Source organism: Gobio gobio (assembly GCF_949357685.1).
Source record: "Gobio gobio genome assembly, chromosome: 6".
NCBI classification, from domain to species: Eukaryota; Metazoa; Chordata; class Actinopteri; order Cypriniformes; family Gobionidae; genus Gobio; species Gobio gobio.
This window is the reverse complement of record NC_137102.1, coordinates 46,172,584-46,197,537: the sequence shown is the minus strand read 5'-3', so window position 1 is coordinate 46,197,537 and position 24,954 is coordinate 46,172,584. Positions and strand designations below refer to the sequence as shown.

The 24,954-nt window shown below is 38.0% G+C and overlaps 1 protein-coding gene across 1 annotated transcript in view; it reads left to right on the top strand.

The window, feature by feature from the left end:
• Positions 1–24,954, top strand: part of myo10 (myosin X) — a 60,269-nt gene that overhangs the window by 6,664 nt on the left and 28,651 nt on the right. Inside the window, exons 2-8 of the mRNA XM_079818942.1 lie at positions 9,341–9,439; positions 12,505–12,663; positions 21,712–21,899; positions 23,408–23,545; positions 23,637–23,761; positions 24,155–24,168; positions 24,287–24,371. Of these exons, the coding sequence (XP_079675068.1) occupies positions 9,341–9,439; positions 12,505–12,663; positions 21,712–21,899; positions 23,408–23,545; positions 23,637–23,761; positions 24,155–24,168; positions 24,287–24,371 (808 nt within the window). The remainder of the gene's footprint in view (positions 1–9,340; positions 9,440–12,504; positions 12,664–21,711; positions 21,900–23,407; positions 23,546–23,636; positions 23,762–24,154; positions 24,169–24,286; positions 24,372–24,954) is intronic.

The window sequence follows — 24,954 nt, the reverse complement described above, 5'->3', positions numbered from 1 at the left end:
ACACTCCAGGTTATTCTTTTTTCCCTGAAACAAAAGTCTCTGAGGTTTAGAGATGATTCGGGTGCAATTGTGAAGTCTCATATATTAAGAATTAACTTTGAATTCTCTTTAAGATTATAACTCTATATCCCAAAAGGGAGGTTTTGTCACATTTAAATAACTTAAGTTATTTTATGAAATTTGATACAAATTTAAATAATATGTTACATTTTGTTCTAAAAAGTATGGAAAAGTAAACCCCGACCCACAGTTGGCTATGTACCCCCTTCTGGTTTTCTCATTTGCTTGGTGTCAAGTAATCCTTCTTGTCTCTCTCACAAACGCACACACACGCACACACACGTACGTTAAATCTTGTAGCTTAATGATTACACAGTGTGGTGATTCAAAGCTGCTTTTAACAAGGAACTCAGAACAGGGAAACCCCTTAGCACCTAGACTGATAAAGAGAAATACTGGAAGAGAAAACTTAGTGGATTAATTTTTTTCCCTTAAAGTGTGTGTGTGTTCCATATTTCTGTTAAACAGATAGCGCACCCAAAAATGAAAATCATTTACTTACCCTCCTGTTGTTTCAAAATTGTATGACTTTCTTTTTTCATTGAATCACAAAAGGACACTTTTTATGTCTTGAATGAATGGAGACCGCTGCTTTCAAGCATCAGAAAGAAAGCAAAAGTGCCATAAAAGTGCTCTCGTTTGATATTCCAAGCCTTCTGAAGGCATATGGGAGCTTTTGGTAATAAATAGATGACAATTTAAGTTGTTATTTACTAATGATCTTCTCCAGTGAGCCATTGTGACTCTAAAGAATGATTCTTTTGAGCCATGAACTCAAGGAGAGCTGGGTCAGATGTCGAGAAGATGTGCATTATATTTCAAGCCTTCTGACAAGTCTAATGGGCTTGCTTTTAATGGTGCCTTTTCATATATTTTGAATCTTGAAAGCTTCAGTTTTTCCATTTATTGTAATTGCATGGAAATCATTGACCAGGTCATTCTCCAAATCTCCCCTTTTGTGGTTCATAGTCATACATTGAGGATGAGTAAATGATGACAGAATTTTATTTTTAGGTAAATCTTGAGTCATGTCAATTAACACGCAAGCCCTAAAGACCTAATTAGTCTGTTTGTTCCTGAATACAAAATCATTATAATAACTAAACAAAGAGGAAGCAAACAAATGAACTTCCTTTTATGATTCATCACAATTGCAATCTCTTAGGCTTCTAAACTGCGGCCAGGTGCAAAGTACGTCTGCATGCACACGGATACATGCACGAAGATGGTCTTTGTCTTTGTTCTGCCTAGTTTATACAGCTCTCTTTCCCTCGTTCACTCTTGTCGTGAAGTATAAACACGCATTTTTCACTGTTGGAGAGAGAGAGAGAGAAAATGAGCGTGCTTGGGAAAAGTAGGTCAGGCAGTGAGTGTGCTTGAGGGGGTTTGATTGGTGAAATAAGTTATGTGGTTATTTTTCGAAGAGACCGGTCTGACTCTGAACACCAAGCTCGGGTCACCCTGCATGTGAGAGAGCTCAAGTTTGAATCTTTGGGTTCGAAGTATGCAGGAATGCCCTTCATCACTGGCCTGCCTTCCTGTTGACCCAAACGATATCTGATCCCTCACTTCCTGCAGCCAAATGAGAGAAAGAAAGGGGGACAGAGAAATAGAGTTATGGAGAAGTGTGTGTGTGTGTGTGTGTGTGTGTGTGTGTGTGTGTGTGTGTGTGGTAAGCTCTAAACATGCTCGGTAAGCAGCATTGAGATTACAGAGTAACTCTGGTCTGTTTCATCCTTTACTCCGCCCAGCCTGACCGCCCTCCAAAACTCTGATATTATTTTAAGAGTTTAGATACACAATACAAGGACACACTCAGACATGCATGCACACAGTGCACTTTTTAACTTCAAAGTGAAGTTTTTCTTTCATCTGAACATGAAACAAAATTAGAAAGTCGTTCATGTTTGATTTGGATACTTTTGTGCATAAGTTGAGTGTGTGATGTTTTAGTTGGATTATTGCTACCTGTTTAAATTTGTGATTCCTTTGAGCCATCTATTTTTACACAGGAAGTGAATATTGGCCAGAAAACCTGGCAGACACGTACACTACCGTTCAAAATTTTTCTTTTTTAAGAAAATAATACTTTTATGTAGCAAAAACAGATTAAATTGATCAAAAGTGGCGATAAAGACTTTATATTCATCCTGGAAAAAAAAATTATGGTTTCCACAAAATTATTAAGCGTCACAACTGTTGTATACAGTAAGAAATGTTTCTTGTGCACCAAATCAGCATAAGGATCATGTGACACCGAACTGAGTAATGATGCTGACATCACAGGAATAAATTACATTAAAAAAAAATATTTAAATAGAAAACAGTTGTTTTAAATCGTAATAATATTTCACAATATTACTATTTTACTGTAGTTTGGATCAAATAAATGCAGCCTTGGTGAGCATAAAATAATTATTTCAAAAACTTGCAGTTTGTAACTTTTTTTGGTTCAAAATTATCTAAAATAAATTTTTGAGCTAGTACACATCAAGCCAGTATTCAAAACTATCTCCTTGCCTTAGCTACGGTGGCCCAGTAGTGCATAACACAACACCATTTAAAAAGCATACATAAGTTCACAACACAACGACATCAAGCCACAATACAACGGAATCAAGCCACAACACAACGGAATCAAGCCACAACACAACGAAAAAGCCACAACACAACGGAAACAAGCCACAACACAATGACATCAAGCTACAACACAACGAAAAAGCCATAACACTACGGAAACAAGCCACAACACAACGGAAACAAGCCACAACACAACGGAAATGCTATTTATAGATATCTATAGAACAATGGCAAGGAAAACTACCTTTATTGCACTCCGAGAACCCCCTAGTGGTTGGGAGCATTTCCGTTGTGTTGTGGCCTTTTTGTTGTGTTGTGGCTTGATTCCGTTGTGTTGTGGCTTTATTTCATTGTGTTGTGGCTTGATTCCGTTGTGTTGTGGCTTTATTTCATTGTGTTGTGGCTTTATTTCATTGTGTTGTGGCTTGATTCCATTGTGTTGTGGCTTGATTCCATTGTGTTGTGGCTTGATTCCGTTGTGTTGTGGCTTGATTCCGTTGTGTTGTGGCTTTATTTCAGTGTGTTGTGGCTTGTTTTCGTTGTGTTGTGGCTTGATTCCGTTGTGTTGTGGCTTTATTTCATTGTGTTGTGGCTTGATTCCGTTGTGTTGTGGCTTGATTCCGTTGTGTTGTGGCTTGATTCCGTTGTGTTGTGGCTTGATTCCGTTGTGTTGTGGCTTTATTTCAGTGTGTTGTGGCTTGTTTTCGTTGTGTTGTGGCTTGATTCCGTTGTGTTGTGGCTTTATTTCATTGTGTTGTGGCTTGATTCCGTTGTGTTGTGGCTTGATTCCGTTGTGTTGTGGCTTGATTCCGTTGTGTTGTGGCTTTATTTCAGTGTGTTGTGGCTTGTTTTCGTTGTGTTGTGGCTTGATTCCGTTGTGTTGTGGCTTGATGTCATTGTGTTGTGGCTTGATTCCCTTGTGTTGTGGCTTGATTCCCTTGTGTTGTGGCTTGATTCCCTTGTGTTGTGGCTTGTTTTCGTTGTGTTGTTGCTTGATACCGTTGTGTTGTGGCTTTTTCTTTGTGTTGTGGCTTGATGTCATTGTGTTGTGGCTTGATTCCCTTGTGTTGTGGCTTGATTCCCTTGTGTTGTGGCTTGATTCCCTTGTGTTGTGGCTTGTTTTCGTTGTGTTGTTGCTTGATACCGTTGTGTTGTGGCTTTTTCTTTGTGTTGTGGCTTGATGTCATTGTGTTGTGGCTTGATTCCCGTGTGTTGTGGCTTGATTCCCTTGTGTTGTAGCTTGTTTTCGTTGTGTTGTGGCTTGTTTTCGTTGTGTTGTGGCTTGATTCTGTTGTGTCATGGCTTGATTCTGTTGTGTTGTGGTTTTATTTCATTGTGTTGTGGCTTGATTCCGTTGTGTTGTGGCTTTATTTCATTGTGTTGTGGCTTGATTCCGTTGTGTTGTGGCTTGATTCCGTTGTGTTGTGGCTTGATTCCGTTGTGTTGTGGCTTGATTCCGTTGTGTTGTGGCTTGATTCCGTTGTGTTGTGGCTTGTTTTCGTTGTGTTGTGGCTTGATTCCGTTGTGTTGTGGCTTTTTCTTTGTGTTGTGGCTTGATGTCATTGTGTTGTGGCTTGATTCCCTTGTGTTGTGGCTTGATTCCCTTGTGTTGTGGCTTGTTTTTGTTGTGTTGTGGCGTGTTTCCGTTGTGTTGTGGCGTGTTTCCATTGTGTTGTGGCTTGATTCTGTTGTGTCGTGGCTTGATTCCGTTGTGTTGTGGCTTGATTCTGTTGTGTTGTGGTTTTATTTAATTGTGTCGTGGCTTGATTCCGTTGTGTTGTGGCTTGATTCTGTTGTGTTGTGGTTTTATTTAATTGTGTTGTGGCTTGATTCCGTTGTGTTGTGGCTTTATTTCATTGTGTTGTGGCTTGATTCTGTTGTGTCGTGGCTTGATTCCGTTGTGTTGTGGCTTGATTCTGTTGTGTTGTGGTTTTATTTAATTGTGACGTGGCTTGATTCCGTTGTGTTGTGGCTTGATTCTGTTGTGTTGTGGTTTTATTTAATTGTGACGTGGCTTGATTCCGTTGTGTTGTGGCTTGATTCTGTTGTGTTGTGGTTTTATTTAATTGTGTTGTGGCTTGATTCCGTTGTGTTGTGGCTTTATTTCATTGTGTTGTGGCTTGATTCTGTTGTGTCGTGGCTTGATTCCGTTGTGTTGTGGCTTGATTCTGTTGTGTCGTGGCTTGATTCCGTTGTGTTGTGGCTTGATTCTGTTGTGTTGTGGTTTTATTTAATTGTGACGTGGCTTGATTCCGTTGTGTTGTGGCTTGATTCTGTTGTGTTGTGGTTTTATTTAATTGTGTCGTGGCTTGATTCCGTTGTGTTGTGGCTTGATTCTGTTGTGTTGTGGTTTTATTTAATTGTGTTGTGGCTTGATTCCGTTGTGTTGTGGCTTTATTTCATTGTGTTGTGGCTTGATTCTGTTGTGCCGTGGCTTGATTCCGTTGTGTTGTGGCTTGATTCTGTTGTGTTGTGGCTTTATTTCATTGTGTTGTGGCTTGATTCCGTTGTGCTGTGGCTTGTGGCTTTATTTCATTGTGTTGTGGCTTTATTTCGTTGTGTTTTGAACTTATGTATGCTTTTTATATTCCGTTGTGTTGAGCACTACTGGGCCACCGTACTTAGCCCCAGTCACAACGGTAAGCTTGCAATAATGTGTTATAATTAGAGTGGTGTGGTACTGGTGGATTTCCGCGGGAGTCCGGCTAGTAGCAGTATCGCATGTTCTTCAGCGGATCATTTATAGCCTTTTCTCACAGCAGCTGGAGTAATTAATTAAACATATCATTTTGATGGCGGATTGTAATCCAGAAAGGCCCAAATGACATCATCAATGACAACTGGAGATTCACCCGTAGTCAAAAGCAAAAGATTAGACTGTATGGAAATTGAAATCTACAGGTAGCGCTAATAAACACTAAATACACGTAGTCACGCAATGCTAATGCAATTAACATTAACAATTTGAGAACAAAGTATAGCAATAATAATCATTTGCACGGTTTGATGTGATATGAGCGATCGTTAGATTTAATCACCGTTGGTAGCGCGATTTATTGTAATGTTTTGTTCCCAAAAGTTTCAGACATGTTACTCACTTGTTCAGATTACATTTTCCGGTGAAAAATTCTTATTTAGGTTATACTCCAAGACATAGAATCTGTGATTCTGAAGTACAGTATCCACACCGGTACGGTGTCTGACAGCAAAGCCACACATACACCTCAAAACATTAGATCCATCCGCTTTGAAGAGCCGCGCAAATAACTGCAATTGCAGGTTTCAAACAGAGATGGCGACACAGTGGCAAAACTTACGGACTGCAGCTTAAAAAAATTATTTACCCAAAACTTTTGAATGTACATTTTTCTTTATTCTTCCTCTGTTCTTCTCTCTTAGTAAACTACAGGGGTTTTCTTTACATTGTGTCAAATAACACAATGAGCATATTTTAAGGATTTAATAAAGTTTTTGTCCAACTTTGTGTAAACTGGTTTGACCATGGTTTCCAATTGGACTAAAGTGTTTACATGACATTTTATTGCTGAAATAAAACTTTTAAAGTGCTTGTAAACATACTTAGGTTTTTGTGTAATTTAAAAAGGTACGTTGGAAATCAGTGTAAATGTTTAAGCACATAACATTTTTGACTAGAGAGAGAAATGTGAATGTTTATATCGAGTATTTATAAACTGTAATGTGTGAATGTGTGTTGCAGTCATAAACTGGTCGAGCGGTTCTTATCGTCTAATCAAAGTTTGCAGATAAACACAAGACATGTTTAAAGCTGCTTAACTCGAAATATGCTTCTGTCAAGGAAAACAGATGCACACTCAAGTTCAATGTCTTAACCACCTGACACATCCCTGGATATCCCCAAAGTGAGATTTTGTAAGATTTAGCAATCTTCATCTTTGTCCTTTAAGTAAATCCACACGTACTAAACAAAACAATGGACAATTCAAATGTTTCTTAACATGAATTTCTCTAGAGATGCACTACACATTAACCTATCTTGTGGAGAAACGTGTTTTCTGTCGAGTTCATCATTAAGTGCTTGAGTCAAATGTTGGGAAACTATGTCACTGTGCGTCCTGGTTTACTGCAGAGATGGTGAATTGGATTAGAGGCCCAGAATTCCTGAGATAAACTTGGTTTGGGGAGGAAAACAGCTTCCTGTTTGTGTGGGTTAGAGATGCACTAACTTGATGGGGCTGACTCTGAGTTTCGAGCTTTTAAAGTCTTTTGAAACTAGAGCAAATCCAATACAGAGCTGAATTCTTTTTCAACAGTAAACACGGACTGTTAATACTCAAAACACTCCATGCAAACTTATCCGTATTGCAATGGCATGCAGCCCTTATGCTGCTTATCCAGAAAGGATCAGTCATCTTTAACTGATTTCCTCACTGATGGTTTTATTTTTTGAAATATATTGGTTAAATATTTTTTAATATTTAATGAACTCAATGTGTCATGGTGCCATTCTTTCTTGCACTGTTTTTTTTCTTTCTCAGGTTGTCTTTGCTTTTTACAACTACTAACTTTAGCAAACCAGTGGCAGGTACTACAAGTGTGCATAAGCTGTTAGAAACCATGAAGATGTGCATGTGACCGCAATCACAGAGAAAATTACTTAAATTGTCCATTTCCTCTGCAGACTTTTGTCTTAGTCTCACCAAGCCAAGGTTTTTTTTCTGTGGTTACTGCCTTTTTCAGGTTTACAGAAAACTAGGTTTTTAGTATTTCTATTAATAGAATAAGTTTTAGACTTTTAATCACTTAATATGTTGATTTATGTAATCAGTTAACTGGACAAAAAGCCTAATTTTATTTCCAATGTTCTATTGAAACGATTCCACTTCTCGCCCAATGCTCTGTCAAATATGCTAATTGAAGGCCATAAAAAAAGAATGGTCCTATCAATGTTATGACAGACTTTCCAAGGAAATCAGTCTAAGAAGGGCTTGGCTTCTTATAGTTGTTTCTGCATATTATGCTGGGATAGAAAGTGTTCAACTGTGTGTGTCCAGCTGCACAGCTGTTCTGTTGCAGTTCAGTCTGATCATTCAGCAGTTTTGTGTGTGTGTGTGTGTGTGTGTGTGTGTGTGTGTGTGTGTGTGTGTGTGTGTGAGCGCATGTTTCCGCTCTTTTACGTTATAAAGTACTGTTGCGTTTATGCCACTGCATGAACAGCCAGTGGATGACAGGATAACAATGGGGAATTTTTAATAGTTAATAATCTAAATTACCGTTCTTAAGAGTATTTGTTCAGATTCACAAGGCTTTCAGTGAGTTTTCAAATTCCACAATCTGAATTTAAAACTTGCTATTTGTACTGTGGTCAAACATAATTACTTTGTTTTGTTCATGTTTCATTTGATTTATAGATTCAGTCTGATGTTTTCCATGTGAAAAACTAATCTGTAAACTCTGCAATTAGTACATGTGCGCATAGTGTATACTGCAATACCCACAATGCAGTGTGGCACTGGACCAAAAAACAATGCTGCAGTGTTTGATGCAGTGCTGATAGTGTGTGTGTGTGTGTGTGTGTGTGTGTGTGTGTGTGTGTGTGTGTGTGTGTGTGTGTGTGTGTGTGTGTGTGTGTGTGTGTGTGTGTGTGTGTGTGTGTGTGTGTGTGTGTGTGTGTGTGTGTGTGTGTGTGTGTGTGTGTGTGTGTGTGTGTGTGTGTGTGTGTGTGCGTGTGCATATAAGTGGGGAATGGGGTTAAAGTTCAACTGTGTCTGCTTCACTGGGGCCTCACAGCCAGTCATGCCTGTTCAGATCACCATGTGTTTCTTCCATCAGCATGTACACTAATAGAGTGTGTGCTGTGTGTGAGAGAGCGAGACAGAGAGAGGAAGGGAGGAATTTACTCTAATGAGTTAGTTATTGGTAATTAATTATACCTTTTTGAACTAATGTACAAACAGTCCTGATGAGGAGAGCATGAGAGAAAAAAAACCAGATTGCTCAGAGGTTAATCTTTCAGTTTTAGACTTTATGAACGTAGCTTAGCTTCATTTGAGTGTCAACTTTGCCAGCATTTGGATAAATAAAGATAGACAGTTGTTGGAAACAGTTAGGATATTGTCGACAGAGGAAGGGTTTAGCTTATTTGGATGAGATTTTATCTTGGAAAATCTGATGAGAAATATTTGAGAACATATAGAAATCTCTGATATTTGATTGCAAATATGAGAAAAGTCTGAGATATTATTGAGATGAAATCTGTTCTTAAACTCTAGAGGAGACACATGTGAGACCAATCTTCATTGTACGTCACTGCTGTGACTGTGTAGAAACAATTGCGATACTACAGATATCTTATTTGCAACTTCTGCTGTGTACACAGACTCAAACCGGTGCTTTAGTGATTTTAGACTTATTTAAAAAACATACATAATTAAAAAAAAAACAGTTTTCTTGTTTTTTCCTAGTGTAGTGTTTTTTTTATATACATAATACGTAGTTACATAATTACACACTTGGTTTTACAAACAGTTGTTTGTATTTGATTGTTTTTGCAGTTGTTCACTGATCTTTCTTTCCTACAGGATGTTCTTAAACAGGTCTTTTTCCTTTTACAATTTAATTTCGAGATCCAGAATTACATCTAGCACATGGTTTTGCAACAGTTGTTTGTGTTTCTGCTACTGCTCGGTATGTTGCTAACCAGTATTTATGTGTTTGACAGGGTTGTCGTGTGTGGCTCTGGGTGGAGGATCATTATGTCCCCAGTACCGTGGACTCGTGCTCTGGTGGAGTGGTGGTCTTTAACACCGACTATGGACAGGTAAGTGGGTGTATGCATTACACAGGAACGGTGGCATGACATCTGCTCTGTGCACCTCAGATCAACAACGCACTGCTGAACAGGTGGTGTGCTCTCATTTTACACAAACACACACTTGTCTGTGCATCCGCCTGTTAAGAAAAGACTATGTTGCCATAGAGTCTGTCAGGTACGCAAACTCAGTTAAGCCAGCATGTCAACCGAGCAGTACCTGTGTTTGTTTTACTATGGAGCCCCGCACATGACATACAGGAAAATGTGTATGTGTATCGTGGCCACAAATGAACAAATCATTCCCATACGTCAGCACGTTTGACTAATTAATTCCCTCGTTTTAAGTAAATAGTGTGCACAATATAATTATTGGTTCCCTTGTTTTAATAAATCGTGTGCACAATTGTAACAAAGTTCGTAGTTATGGGAAGAAGGAGGCTGGTACTGGCGAACGTTCAACAACTTTAATAAAAAATAAACACAAATTGAAAGTAAAAATGCACACACATAAAACATAAACAAAACACAAAACACGCGTGCAGGTGACACTCATCTGCAATCACGCCACCGGCCTCGCACCGCTCTCTCGCGGCTCTCGCCCCCCTGCTTGTCACAACGATGAACGGTATAATAATTTTTTACTAAATTGGTTAATCGAAGGGAACAAATTTATTTATCGTGTGCACAGTTTACTAAAACTAATTTGTTATCCGTGGCCACGATATACTGTGTTTATATAGAGTTTATGTCCACATGTCATGTGCAGGGCTCTGTATTTTACTGTGCATTTCTCAAATGATTTGTGTCTGTTTCTCATATTCTTGCATGTGCAGTCACGCTCACACAACTTTCTCCTGTCTCTGGCTTCTGTTTCTGGTCTATAGTATTATCTGCGGCCAGTCTGTTACCTTCAGGATCCTTATAGTTTATTAAAGCTATAAACCCCTTCTGTGAAGTCTGTGCATTACAGAATTTTTTTGAGTGGTTTTATGCATTCATTTTAGTCTTATTGTTTTAATTTAAAAAAAGCATTAACAGCCATGTGTCATACAAAATAGTCACATTTATAATTAATACATTTATTATGATAATGTCAGCTGGTCATTATTTTTGTCTTTTACTAACATGAACTAACAAGGAGAGATTTATTTATTTGTTATAGTGTTTGTTAAACTTTGTTAATTTTAGGGATGCAACAATACAGTTAGTCCACGGTTGAATACATACCTCGGTTTGGTTCTGATGGCTTGTCACAAGTGTTTTTTGTTATTCTATTCTTAGGAACAGCAAGAGGTTAAGGAGAAATCTTTTTTTTTTTATTGCAATACTTTTTTATTTTATTTTACTTAAAAGACTTGAAAAACCTTACTTAAACTTAAAACTTTACTTAAAAAAACCCTTGTACACATTCCTAGTGTATAGTATAATATAAAATAAATATATATAAAGATTTACACTGGCAGCTCAGAGCTGTACTGCAGCATTTAAGTATGAAATTTAATCAATAAATGTAAAAATAAAACACTACATAGACTTCACTATAAAATAGACATTAATTCTTATTAAAAGTATTAAAGTTTTTCAGTCAAGAGCAGCGAGTGATTTTCTTTGTCTTTTGTTGTTTTATTAATAGTTCACTCAAATGTCATCGATTACACACGCTAAAGTTGTTTTAAACCTGAATAAATTTCTTTCTTCTGTTGGGCATAAAATATATTTTGAAGAATGTTGGAAACCAAACAGTTGCTGGTCCCCATTGTAGGAAATAATAATATGGATGTCAATGGCAACCATCAACTGTCTGTGTTCAACAGAAGAAATGAATACAGGTTTAGAACAACATTAGTGTGAGTTAATAATAACATAATTTTAGAGGTGAACTGTCCCTTTAAGGACAAGCTGCAGCGTGTTCACTAGGCTGCGCTGCTGTCAATTTAAGAACTCTACACATCTAATATACAGACACACGCCGATTTTACTTTCCCTTTAGACATAACCGACTGTGTTTATGTAAACCTTGTGTGTATTTGACAGTATTAGCGCAGTAAGACTACTAAGTCCAGTTATCACATGTTTGACAGGCTTTTAATGTGCGCGCTCGGAAAAGCGCATGTGCATAAGCACGCAAATGAAATGTTTAACCGGCAAGACTTTAAAACGCATGCAAATAATGAACTTTCGTAATTGTGAATAACTATAGTGTTCCGTGAGTATAACTCTATAACACTAACGTGTGATGTGAATGTATGTTGCGTTGTTCAGTAGTGGGATGGAGGAAAATGATAGAATGTGTAGAAAAATAATTATTTAAATGCAAAACCACAATTCACAAGCGCGTATTGAACCGTGAATGCCGTACCGAACGGTTCAATATTATATTGAGAATTGTGGCATCCCTTATACAAATCCAGCTGTTCGTTGTTTGTTCATGTTAGTACACAGTCCATTATCTAATGTTAACAAATTCAATTTGATTTTAATAATGTATTAGAAAATGTTGAAATTAACATGGACTAAGATTAATAAACGCTGTATAGTTCATGTTAACTACAGTAGTTATCTAATGTTGACTAACAAAGCCTTGTTGTACAGAGTGACCAATCAAATAAATTAAATATTAAATATAGTGCTGAAAATAACTGAGCTGGTAATACCAACAAACCATTTTAGGCTGGTTTAAGCTGTTTTTTTCAGTAGGGAATTTTATTATGAGGGAAGAAAGAGAGTGCTGAGTGACACAAGAGTCTTACAACTAGTACAGCTATGTATTAAATTAGTTAAATCAGGATAAAGGAAAATTAAACATTTTTGGCATTCATTCATTATGCAAAATATGCATTAAAAAGCATTAATATTAAATTAAATTGACATACCATCACAGGTGTATGCAGTGCATATATTGGCTGTTTACAGTGACTTTAATTGTGGCTCGTCCAATCAGATTTTAGAGCGGTAACATCATAACCTTTAAAAAAATATATGTATTTGTATGTTGCTCATTTTTGTTTCTCTCTTTACACAAATATGCAAACAAATACACATTAATATGCATACAAATGTGTTTTGTTCAGGTGTACACCTACAAACAGAACGCTGTGAGCAGGCAGAGGGTTTATCCAATGCACAGCAGCAGTATCACTGGGGTCGAGGACATGGCAACCCTACAGGACCTGCACGACGGGGCCATTCTACACAACCTGCAGCTCCGCTACACACAGAAGAGCATATATGTGAGCAAACGCACACCAAACTCATCACATTATTTGTTCATCAAGCATGCATTGTGTGCGTACGAGTGTGTGAATGTTTCAGCTGTGGTGAAAGACATATTTGTCAAGGATACAGGGTTGTTGTGCAGGTGGCTGGATGGCTCTCTGCTCTTTAATGTGTCTGTCAAAGTAAAATATATTTGCTTAATTACACGTTTCTCTCCCCTTCGCTCTTTTCTTTATACTGCCTCTTTGTGCCTTTACTCACAACAGTGTACTGTGTTCTTCTTTGGGCCTGGTTCAGCTGTGTTCGGTGTGTGTGTTTGTGCGCACATTGTCGGGATGTGGTCTGTGCCAAAAGCAGTTAGTCTAGTTCCAGATTTCCAGACTGACTCTAAGGAACAGAGTTAACATGCTACTGCTGACTCTCTGAATAACATCGCTACTCTTAAGTCTTTATTTTTACAGATCTGCATCAAGTCCGATTAATAAATGATTAGAGATTGTTTGTGTGTGCATTTAGAGGGACTTTTAGGTTAACATATGTCTTCACTTTTTGAAGTTATTTTTAAAGGGATAGTTCCACCCAAAAAATTTACATTCGGTCATCATTTACTCACCCTCATGTCATTCCAAACCTGTAGGACTTTCTTTCTTCTGTGGAACACAAATTAATAAAACGTATTTAAGAATATCCTGGTCACTCTTTTTAAGGCTGAAAAGCTTTAAAAAGGACACAAACACTCCATAAAAATATGAAACATCTGATTCATACATCGAACATGACTGCTTCTCTCATGAATGTGCCAAGAAGAGCTGAGGCAGATGTCAAGACTTTCAGCGAAAAACGACTTAAATTTCAGTCTGCTCCTCACACAGCGCTATCGTATGACTTCATAGAGTTTTTTTTATATAATACTTTGATGGAGCTTATTTGTCATTGCAGAGCTTGACAGCCCAAGCCTTATATTGAAAAATAGTGGTCATGCTAAGATTCTTCAACAAATTTAAAACAACATTGATGTCAGTAAATGATGTCAGATTCTGTGCAGGACTGTTACTTAAACATTAAACATTTTCATAACAATGATTTTACATTGTGAAATTATATGACACACTGTATGTTAATATGTCCTGTCATTGGGTTGTTTTATTTGTCAAACATTATGAAGACAATAAAGCGTAGACAGTAATTGGGATTTTTCATTACTACTAAATTAAAAAGAATAAAATAAGAATAATAATTAAAACTTTCATCTTCATCTACAGATACAGAAATAACCTCTTTTGCCCTGTCATTGGGTATTATGACTTAATGATACTGGAGTCAATCCAGGAGACTACTCGTATCTCTCTGTTTGCTTCTGCTGTCTGTGGCCGTGTGATTGGATCAGTTTGAGTGTGTGCTAACCAGTTAGCTACGAGTGTGGGTGTGGTCTGCAGGTATGTGATGGTTATCACAATAACGTCAGTTACTCACTCGTCATGAGAAAATACACACCTCTTCTTTCGACATTACTGAAACCTTCCACACTTTGTTATTAGTTATAAGGACTGAATATTGTGTGCACTTCTGGAGACTCCAGGTAGGTTGCAGCTCTGGAAAATGGTGGCGCTGGAGACTAAAGGGTTCCTGATGGAAAAAATGACCCCCACTAGATAAGAATCACAAGCTGAAGTGTTGTAAAATACATGAAGAAGGTTTTTTTATAGGCTTTATGGACAGATAGGTTGAGAGTGACTCTTGAAGGACCAGCACCACATCCTCTAGTACCACTGTTTGAAGAATTCATCTTCCAAAATCTGGCAGTACGTTTTGGGAGTTCATTTTTAGTCCATCTCTGCAAAACGGACTTCAGGATGGACTAAAATGAACTCCCAAAACGTACTGCCAGATTCTGGAAGATGAATTTTTCAAACAGTGGTACTAGAGGATGTGGTGCTGGTCCTTCAAGAGTCACTCTGTGTTTGACGACACCATTTTCACAAATTCATGTTTTTGTAGTTTACATGGAGACGTTAATGGTATCATTTTCAAAAACTTGCACTTTGAAACCCGTTTTCATATGTTTGCTTTTTTAGGCCCCCAAAACACTGTTGCCGTTAATGGGTTAAACGTATAAAACATTTTCGTTTTTAGTTGAAAACGGTATTGTCTAAACGCCCCCTAAATGTTCACGTATAATATCACATGAAAAACCCATCTCAAACCATCCAGGTTTGTAAATCTAACGAATTGATGGGCTAATTAGAGCAGCCGCCACAGGTCTGCTAAACTGATTGGCAAATTGGTGACATATGGGAGTAATCACAACGAATTAGTGTGTTATTTGTGTGTGGTGTGTGTGGTTTGTTTTTGGTGGTCTGTAAAACGTCTGTCTATTTCTTCTTCAAATTCTATATTATACTAAAAAATCATTTATAAAATCACAGAATAGTTTGTTTACGTATTACCAAGGTGAAAGTTATTTGACTTAGCACAAATAAGCTGTAACGTTCTCCTTGCCAAAAAAAACATACAAGTCATGATGAAAATAACATAACAGCGTCTGGTTGAGCATGTGTGTGTATGTCGTCTTCTGGAATGTGTGTGTCTCGCTGAGATCCGATTCCACAGCATTTAAAACACAAAGACGTTTCTCTCTCGCTCTCACTCTGATTATAAACAGCTGTGGACTTTTTTTTTGCCTTACATTTGGACAGAAAATGCTAGAGCAGCTTCCCACATCAAACACACACATACACACACAAGGGGGCTGGTGATCCAGAAAATGTCTTTTGCATGTGAGGTTTACCTCCTTTTCATTTTATTGCTTTTTCTTTTTCCTTGTAGTGCAAGCATGTAGCAGGAAATAGTTCTGCTTCAGTTGGGCCGGATCATGTTTCAACTCTCACCCTACAGACTCATTTTAAGAGAGTGTGTGTGTGTGTGTGTGTGTGTAATGTGTATGAGTTTATTATGCATCACTATGCATAGCAGTCACTCTCAGCTGTCTCTCTAGACTGCAATCTCGTGTTTGCTTCTGTCTGTGCATGTAGAACTACAATTCTGACATTATTTACTCACCCTCAAGTTGTTCCAAACCTATATGCTGAACACAAAAGAAGATATTTTGAAGAATAAGGGTAACCAAACAGTTGATGGACCCCTTTGACTTCTATAGTATGGGAAAAACACTAACCCCCAGTTTCACAGACAAGGCTTAAGCTAGTCTCAGACTAAAATGCATTATTGAGCATTTTTAACTGAAAGCAACTTGCACTGACATTTCTTAAAATATATCAGTGTCATTGTCTCAAGATGCACACCAGTAATGTTTTTTTCTAAGGCACATTTTAAAAAGTTACTTAATTGTCCTAATGGAACTAAGGCCTAATCCTGACTTAAACTAAGCCCTGTCTGTGAAACCGGGCTGTTTGGATACCGACATTCTTCAAAATATCTTCTTTTGTGTTCAGCAGAATTCATATAGGTTTGAAACAACTTAAGGGTGAGTAAATGATGACAGAATTTTTATTTGGAGGTGAACTATCCCATTAAAGATATTAGTAGCACCATTGGACTGAGCCCAACAAAAACAGCAATGCAAACTCAGAGAGATGTCGTTCACCCCCAATTAAACCCCTCAGTGTGCTGTTACACACATTTGCAGACACACCCAGGGGAGGTTATGGGAAGGACATGGCTGCTGTAGACCGTCACTGCATTTCTGAGGTAGCACTTATGGAGATTAAACCCTCTCGGGGGCATCTGGGGGATTTCACTAGGGTAGTATGTCACACTTTGGCGGAGTTCAATATAGATACTACCATATCCCTCTTACTATTTCTGCCATATCTTTATATGGTTAAAACAGTGAGAGTAGTATGCTTTTCCAAATTCAGCATTGTCTAAAGGGGGCTTCACACTGGGCACATTTGCTGCGGCCTGAATCCAAGTGCGACTGTTCCCTTTTTAGAGTCGGTCTGGTTTCAGACTCACTTGATTCTGTTGAACTCTGGTGCATTTGCGTTCATCTTACATCATCACAAACATGCACGGCGCATGATAGAAAACAGAACGGGGGTCAATATGATATATATTTTTATTATTAAAGCGACACTATGTATTTTTTTGTCACTAGGGGTCGCTAACCTCTTCAAAACAGTAACAAAGGTGTAGATTGATGACGCAGTGAATGGGCGTGGAATCATGGAACTGGAACCGATGGATCTAATAATGTTTATGGATGAGTTAATGCATTCATGTTTTTAACATAACTGTGGTATGAATCAGGGCGCGATTACTAATAAGAGACAGATATCAGCGCCACATGCGCAAGTCCCGGGGGATATAAAGAAAAGAGGACATTTCATTCTACCGAACTACCCGCAACTGCTGAATTACTCATACAGGTCAGTTTATTTGACAAATTAAAATAGTGAGGAAACGCGGTTTCATTTGGTCTACACTATCTAAACTGCATTTGAGTGTGTTGAAAGTTATAATGTTATTCTGTGTGTTAGTTTGTTGGCTGTATGAGACTAGCAGTATAAGCTACATCGACATTAGAACATCATTACTGATGATATTCTAATATTTCATCGTGATGAGCTACATAACATTGATTCGTTTTTATGTACATTTGCTCACCTGTCTAATAAAGCACATGCAAGAACGGCATCTCTGTCAAGTCGAAGTTTGTTGCAAAGCTCTCGCCATCTCAAAAAAACGCCACGTCGATACTGGTCCTCTTTTGATTTCTCAGTTTGTTCCAAAGTCTGCTTGCCATGGTCCGTAATGTTTGAACAAAACCACAACAGCAAGCCGCTAGACGTTACGCAGTTGTCCACGTCTGTTCCCATGGTTTCTAGGGAAGTAAAAGCGGAAATCGAGGGTAGCGCGGATAGGAAGCCCTTGACAGGCGACTCCCTCACACGTCCCGGTTCCTTGGTTAAAATTGCAATTTTCTCCCGATTTACAAATAGTTGGAAACATTTGTGATATTGTAAGTACTCAACTGAACAAAATATATAACACTGGCCTAGTGGTTTTTGGATATTTTGCTGCAAAAATCTTACTTATTGCACCTTTAATTTGGTGCTAAACAGCAGAGTGAAGTGGCTTTCTGCTGCTTGCAGACAGACTATTTTGAGAAAGCACTGCGATTCATTGATCGGTTGTATCCAAGTTAAATCATCACCACTGTCATCCCTTATATGTGTTTTGTTGAACTAATGACATCGTCATCAGCTAAAATGCATGCACAGGTTACTTTAGTACCCGAACATGTTACTTTAGTTAGCTGCGGACACAAGTCCGAGTTGCATTCACATTGGTGTGAAGTGTGCACCACAGTACCATTGCGACCGAATTCAGACCGCCTACTGCTAGTCTTGGGTATGGTATCACGGTGCATTTCAGGGTTTGCATGACAGCTTTCATTATTACCAATTTTTCATGCAAACTGTGATCTGTTTCAAACTAAACTGCCAGTGTGAAAGCCTCATTCAGGAATCAGGAAGTATATGGCTATTCGCTTGTTAAGTCCTGACATATTAAATACTGGGTTAGACTTAATTTTAAGGTGTCATTGTTACAGTGTAATTATATATTTAAGTACTGAGTAATAGTAAGTGACTTGATGTACTTGCTATATGGTTATGGTAGGATTAGGGTTTGGTTGGGGGTTAGTTGCATGTAATTATGCATAATTTACTGTTATTACTATGGTAAGTACATAACATATGTAACAAGGACACTGTAAATGGGGGTCCAAGCCTCTGGTGCTTTTTAAAGTGAGAGTACTTAATAGCCATTTTACTGTTTATTTATAGCACACATTAAAAAGAAGCTTTTAAAAAAATTTAAGTGTACACTACAGTCTCCGGACTCACAGTGTCCCAGACGCCAGTATTTTGATGATTCAGAAAAGATGAATTGCTGTCTGGCCAACTGAGATTTCGGTGGATATCAAGGTTGCGATCATCAGTATTAATTTTTTTTGGTTGTCCTACAGCATACGTGTATATTAGCACCATTTGTTTTTTTGCTTTTGGGGTCTGATAGAGCATTTGGACCTGGAAACAGAGGCGCCAGATTCAGAATGACACACAACATGCTATTTTGACTTTGTAGTATGCAGTATGTATACTGTGCACAGTTGTATTGTGTATGAAGACTGTATCCTACAATGCAGTGTGCTTGACTTGATTTTAAATGTTTCCAATGAGACAAATGAACAAAGGAGTAATATCTGGGATTTTCTGACCACCAAAAGATATTTTTAAAATGCAAAAAAAGTATCAAAGTTGGCTGAAACCAAAATCATGATCGTCTTTTATTCCCTATTGTGACTGGGCATATCTATAACATATCTGAGCTAAACGGCTTCTTGAAAATAGAAAAAATGTTGACCAGGACTTGATTTTGTCCATTGGAAAGTGATTGGATTGTTGGATTGTTGTCATTGCTAATTGCTAATCTCATGTGAGTGACTAGTTGCTGGAAGGCACATTTAAAAAGAATAGACATGGATAAATCATTTATATTAAACACTGCAATATTACAAAAAAAAAAAGAAAAAAAGAATGGTCCATTTTTATTTAAATAACCATACTTACAAGATTATAACTGGATGCCACTAAATAAATTAATCTACTGTTGGAAAAGAAGCATTGTTCTTGTACAGTTTTACATACTACTTTGAATAAAATCAGTATTTGTTTTTAGCAGCATAATAGTATTCCATTGCAAGCATAGATTCTGTCACACAGAATCTGAGACACCAGTGCACCTTGTTTTTAAAATGAAGGAAGAGGGTTTTTCTTTCAAGAATTACTTGAGAGAGAGAGAGAGAGAAGGGAAAGAGAAGGGAATCCCGCCAGCCCATTCAGAACAAACTGATTACACCTGTGTCTCAATGAGAAGGCTTTCCCTCTTCTGAGAACTACATACTGACAGCTTAACGTCTGCATAAACCTTCCTACTATACTGTACCTGTTTCTCATTTGCTTCTTGGTGAATTACAGTCTGAAAAATATTACTATAAAAACCTACTGTGTAAATTTATGTTGCTGATTTGACTGAACAAACCTAAAAAATGAGACACACAAAGTTCATTTAAAAAGTCATCCTTTGTAGATTCTGTGGGAGAAATTTGATTTTGACAAACATTGCTTTTCAGTAGAGACACATTAGCTGCAAACAGCTACAGAGGTTCCAGCCTTAAGTTTTGAATCTTTCTTTCTTCTGCAAACTTCAAAAGAAGACATTCTGAAGAATGTTTCAACTATTTTTTATCAATATAATGAAAGTCAATGGGGTACAAAACAACATTGGATCCCACTGATTTTTATTATATGGACAAAGACAAAATATGTTCTTTAGTGTTACACTGAAGAAATTCATACAGGTTTGGAATGACATGAGGGCCAGTAACTGATGACGGAATGCTCATTCTTTGGTGAGCTATCCCTTTGAAGCAAGTTGAAAATATAGATTTACAGTACATGCAATATGTACACTAATATTGCCAAAAGTTTTGGGACGCCTGCTTTTACATGCACATGAACTTTAATGACATCCTATCCGCAGGGTTTAATATGGAATTGACCCACCCTTTGCAGCTATAACAGCTTCAACTCCTCTGGGAAGGCTTTGCACAAGGTTCAGGGGTGTGTTTATGGGAATTTTTGACCATTCTTCTAGAAGCGCATTTGTGAGATCAGGCACTGATGTTGGACGCAGCAAGACCTGGCCCGCAGCCTCCGCTCTAATTCATCCCAAAGGTGTTCTATCGAGTTGAGGTCAGGACTCTGTGCAGGCCAGTCAAGTTCCTCCACACCAAACTCACTCATCCATGTCTTTATGGACCTTACTTTGTGCACTGGTGTTGGAACAGGAAGGGGTCATCCCCAGAATGTTCCACAAAGTTGGGAGCATGAAATTGTCCAAAATGTCTTGGTATGCTGAAGCATTAAGAGTTCCTTTCACTGGAACTAAGGGGCCAAGCCCAGCACCTGAAAAACAAACAAAACTTTACTCTTGGCACAATGCAGTCAGGCAAGTACCGTTCTCCTGGCAATCGCCAAACCCAGACTCATCCATCAGATTTCCAGACAGAGAAGCGTGATTCGTCACTCCAGAGAACACGTCTCCACTGCTCTAGAGTCCAGTGGCGGAGTGCTTTACACCACTGCATCTGACGCTTTACATTGCACTTGGTGATGTAAGGCTTGGATGCAGCTGTTCGGCCATGGAAACCCATTCCATGAAGCAATCTATGCCCTGTTCTTGAGCTAATCTGAAGGCCACATGAAGTTTGGAGGTCTGTAGCTATTGACTCTGCAGAAAGTTGGCGACTTCTGCGCACTGTGTGCCTCAGCACCCTCAGCTCTGTGATTTGTGGCCTATCACTTCGTGGCTGAGTTGCTGTTGTTCCCAATTGCTTCCACTTTGTTATAATACCACTAACAGTTGACCTTGGAATATTTAGTAGTGAGGAAATTTTACGAATGGACTTATTCCACAGGTGGCAACCTATCACAGTACCACGCTTGAATTCCCTGAGCTGAGAGCGACCCGTTCTTAATGTTTGTAGAAGCGTCTGCATGCCCTAGGTGCTTGATTTTATACATCTGTGGCCATGGAAGTGATTGGAACACCTGAATTCAATGATTTGGAGGGGTGTCGCAATACTTTTGGCAATATAGTGTATATTAAATCTGGTTTTATATAATATAAATTCAAATTTCATCTTCAGTCATACAGTACATGTATATATGATAATACATATGATATGATAATAGGAGAGATGCAGGAGTGCATCCCAAGTCCTAAACTCACCTGAACATTTGACCGTTTAGGTGCCAATTTGCACTTATTTGGTATTCAAATCAAAACATCTCAACGACCAATCCGATCAATTTGCATCAGTGGTTAGTAAAGTTGGTCTGTAGACAGCAAAACACAAGCACATGTGCACATGCTCACAGATGTAGAGGATGTTTATAAAATGTGGTTGTTCACTTAAGTTTCTATTTTTCCTCATCCTCTGTCTGTCTCTCCATTCTTCTCTCTGTTTGCAGACGTATATCGGCTCTATTTTAGCAGCAGTAAACCCTTATCAGAGTCTGTCAGGGTTGTATGACGGCACAGCTGTAGAACGATACAGTCGACATCACCTGGGCGAAATTCCTCCTCACATCTACGCCATTGCAAACGAGTGCTACCGATCGATGTGGAAGCGCTCCAACAACCAGTGTGTGCTCATCAGGTGTGTTTCTGTATGCATTTCACAAACCCGTGGTTTCAGCAAGCCTCATTTTTGAACGTTCCGAAATGAGTTTTATTGCTTGCGTTCTCGTTTTAATTTACTTTTCAGACAGTCTGACCTTAAAGTTTTCCACCATGACCTTAACCCTCACCTCTGACCTCTCACTACGGTGTGAGGTCAAACTCATGGCTGCCTGACAGCACTCATTACACAAGCATGCAGAGGTTAAAGGTGGCAGACTGCTGTGTTGTTTTCAACGCTGCAGATCTCTCACCAGCTTTAGCGAGAGCCAGCATAGAGAATACAAATTGGTAGAATACCAGGCGGCCATTGCCAAAAAGGCCTGAGCATGTACAGACTCAGCAAACATGCGGACACCGATAGGGTTACCATAAGAAGACAGGTTTTGCTCTTACTGCACAGAAACTGAAGTATGCTTCTTACACTCATGCTGTAACTACGTACAATTCAGAACGCTTTCCTTTGCCGTTTTTGCAAACCACAACAAAGAATTGCAATGGAAATCTAATACCTGCAAACTCCCAGACCTGCTGGATGAAACCACAGGGAGTGCAAACAAGTCTTGCCTTATGAAAAGGGCAATGGGTAGGACATAAAAACAAAGCTTTGCACAGACGTAAAATACTTTTACATTTATGAACATAATTTTGCAATGATACCTTTACTTTTGTGTGTATAAATGTTTGCCACTTTCCATATTACTGTCCCATGGTATTTTTTTAGGCACAAATCCCTTTTTGTGTTGTTAAAAGTATTATATATGTAAGATAAATTATAATATATAGCTGTAAAAATAACCTAGCATGAAAAGTATTTAATTTTACACACCATCTGCATTCCCCTTTTAAAAGGTCATTTTGACCTGTCCCACTTGTAGGTTTTGCCTTTGTATATTCATTTTGTGAATTTCATTTGATGTTTATTTAAAGTTTTTAATGCAAATGTGATGCAAAATGACACAAATCTGGGTTTTAAACTGCATTTAAACATGTCTTTTAGCAAACTGCATATAAAATGAATTGAAATAACACAACAGATAATTTACAGTATTTTGACCACCTGAGCATATATGTATGCTACCGTACCGTTCAAATGTTTGGGGTCAGTTAGCTTTTTAATGTTTTTGAAAGAAGTCTCTTATGCTCACCGCAACTGCATTTTTTGATTGAAAATGCAGTTAAAATGGTAATATTTTGTAATATTATCTTGATGATTTGAACATTCAAAAATACAGGATTTATTTGATAATATAATATTTTGTAACAGTGTAAAACTCTTTACTGTCACTCAATTTGGTGCAAATGTAATGCAATTTCTTTAATGACAATGTGTTAACTTTTTATTGAGTTTGTAAAGCTTCTTGAATCTTGAAATACTCCTTGAATGAGACCCACAATGTAACTGCCCTCTGCTGGCCTCATCAGCTCATTTCAGCTAATATTCATCTCTCAGCGCTGACATTTTCTGTATGTGTGTTTGTGTGTCAGTGGGGAGAGTGGAGCAGGAAAAACTGAGAGCACAAAGATGATTCTGCGTTTTCTATCTGAAATGAGTCAGCAAAGTGTGGCGCTCTCAACTACAAAGACGGCATCATCACATGTAGAGGAGGCAATTCTGGAGAGCAGGTACATATGCATATTAATTAGTACAGAACGCTCAGTATACACGGCACGCTCACTCATTTGCATTAATGCATCTGTCTCTCTGTCTCTGTAGTCCAATAATGGAGGCGTTCGGAAATGCTAAAACTGTTCATAACAACAACTCTAGTCGCTTTGGGAAATTCATCCAGCTTCATTTCAGCCAGCATGGAAACATCCAGGGAGGAAGAATCACAGACTGTATCCTCTGTTTGTGCATTGCTTGGATGTGTCCACTGTTAGTTCAGCTCTGTAGCTTTATTCATCCACCTGTACTGTGGTACGACTAGTTACAGTCTCCTGGCTATCAATTTGAGTTATGTTATTTGAGTTATATGTCTGATAGTTTGTGATATGTAACCCTGTTTAGCAATTGAAACTCACACCTGCTGTAACCATCACACTTGATGCCCAACAGCAGCAGGATTCAAAAAGGCTGAAAAAACATTCTAGGCTATTTTAGCCAAAGCACGCAGTGATCTGAGGTGACATGTAATATCAAGATGAAAAAAATAATAATAATAATTTACATAGATAATGCTGTCATAATGTCTCTTTTTGCATTTGCCTTGACTTTTTATTTTCACCACAAAGACCTTTTAGAAAAGGTGAGGTTTTTAATAGTCATGAAACTTTTGCATGTATGATTTTGTCAATGTGGTCATTGAGTTGGGTCACTGATCATGTCTTTGTTGGACTCTGATTGTCTGTGTGCATTTCTGTCAGAATCGAGTTGTGCGTCAAAATCCCGGTGAAAGAAATTATCACATATTCTACGCTCTGCTGGCCGGAACCAGCGCAGAACAGAAGGGTGAGTCTGGGCTGTCTAGTGTCTACATTGTCCACAGATTTCAGTTTGAGGCCTCTTTTTAAACCTTGAGTTGGAGACTGAAGACCCATCGCCCTTCAAAATGCTTTCATTTTGAAGGGCGATGACCTTTAATCTGCAAAAACATGTATATCTGGGAACAAATGAACGTAGGCTTTGTTAATACCAGTGTTATTTTAGTATCATTGAGATGCTATTATAATTTTTATTTCTGAATTAGTTTTTATTACTATATATTTAATTTACATTTTACTATTTGCATTGTTTTTGTCATTTTGATTATAAATATGTCAATGTTTTTATTCATTTTAATTTCAGTTTTAGTCATTTTAGTACATCAAAGTTAGACTAAATTAAAATGAGAAATGCTGCCTTGGTAACTAGCTGAAATAAAATGTTAATTGTTTTAATATTTTATTTCAGTACTTTTATTTAAAGTAAAACATTTTTATGGTTTTAGTTTTTATATTTTTAGTTTTAGATAACTATAATAACCCTGGTTAGCACTGCAAATAAATATGATTTGCTTTTGAAATCCACATTTTTATTTTGTAATGTATCTGAT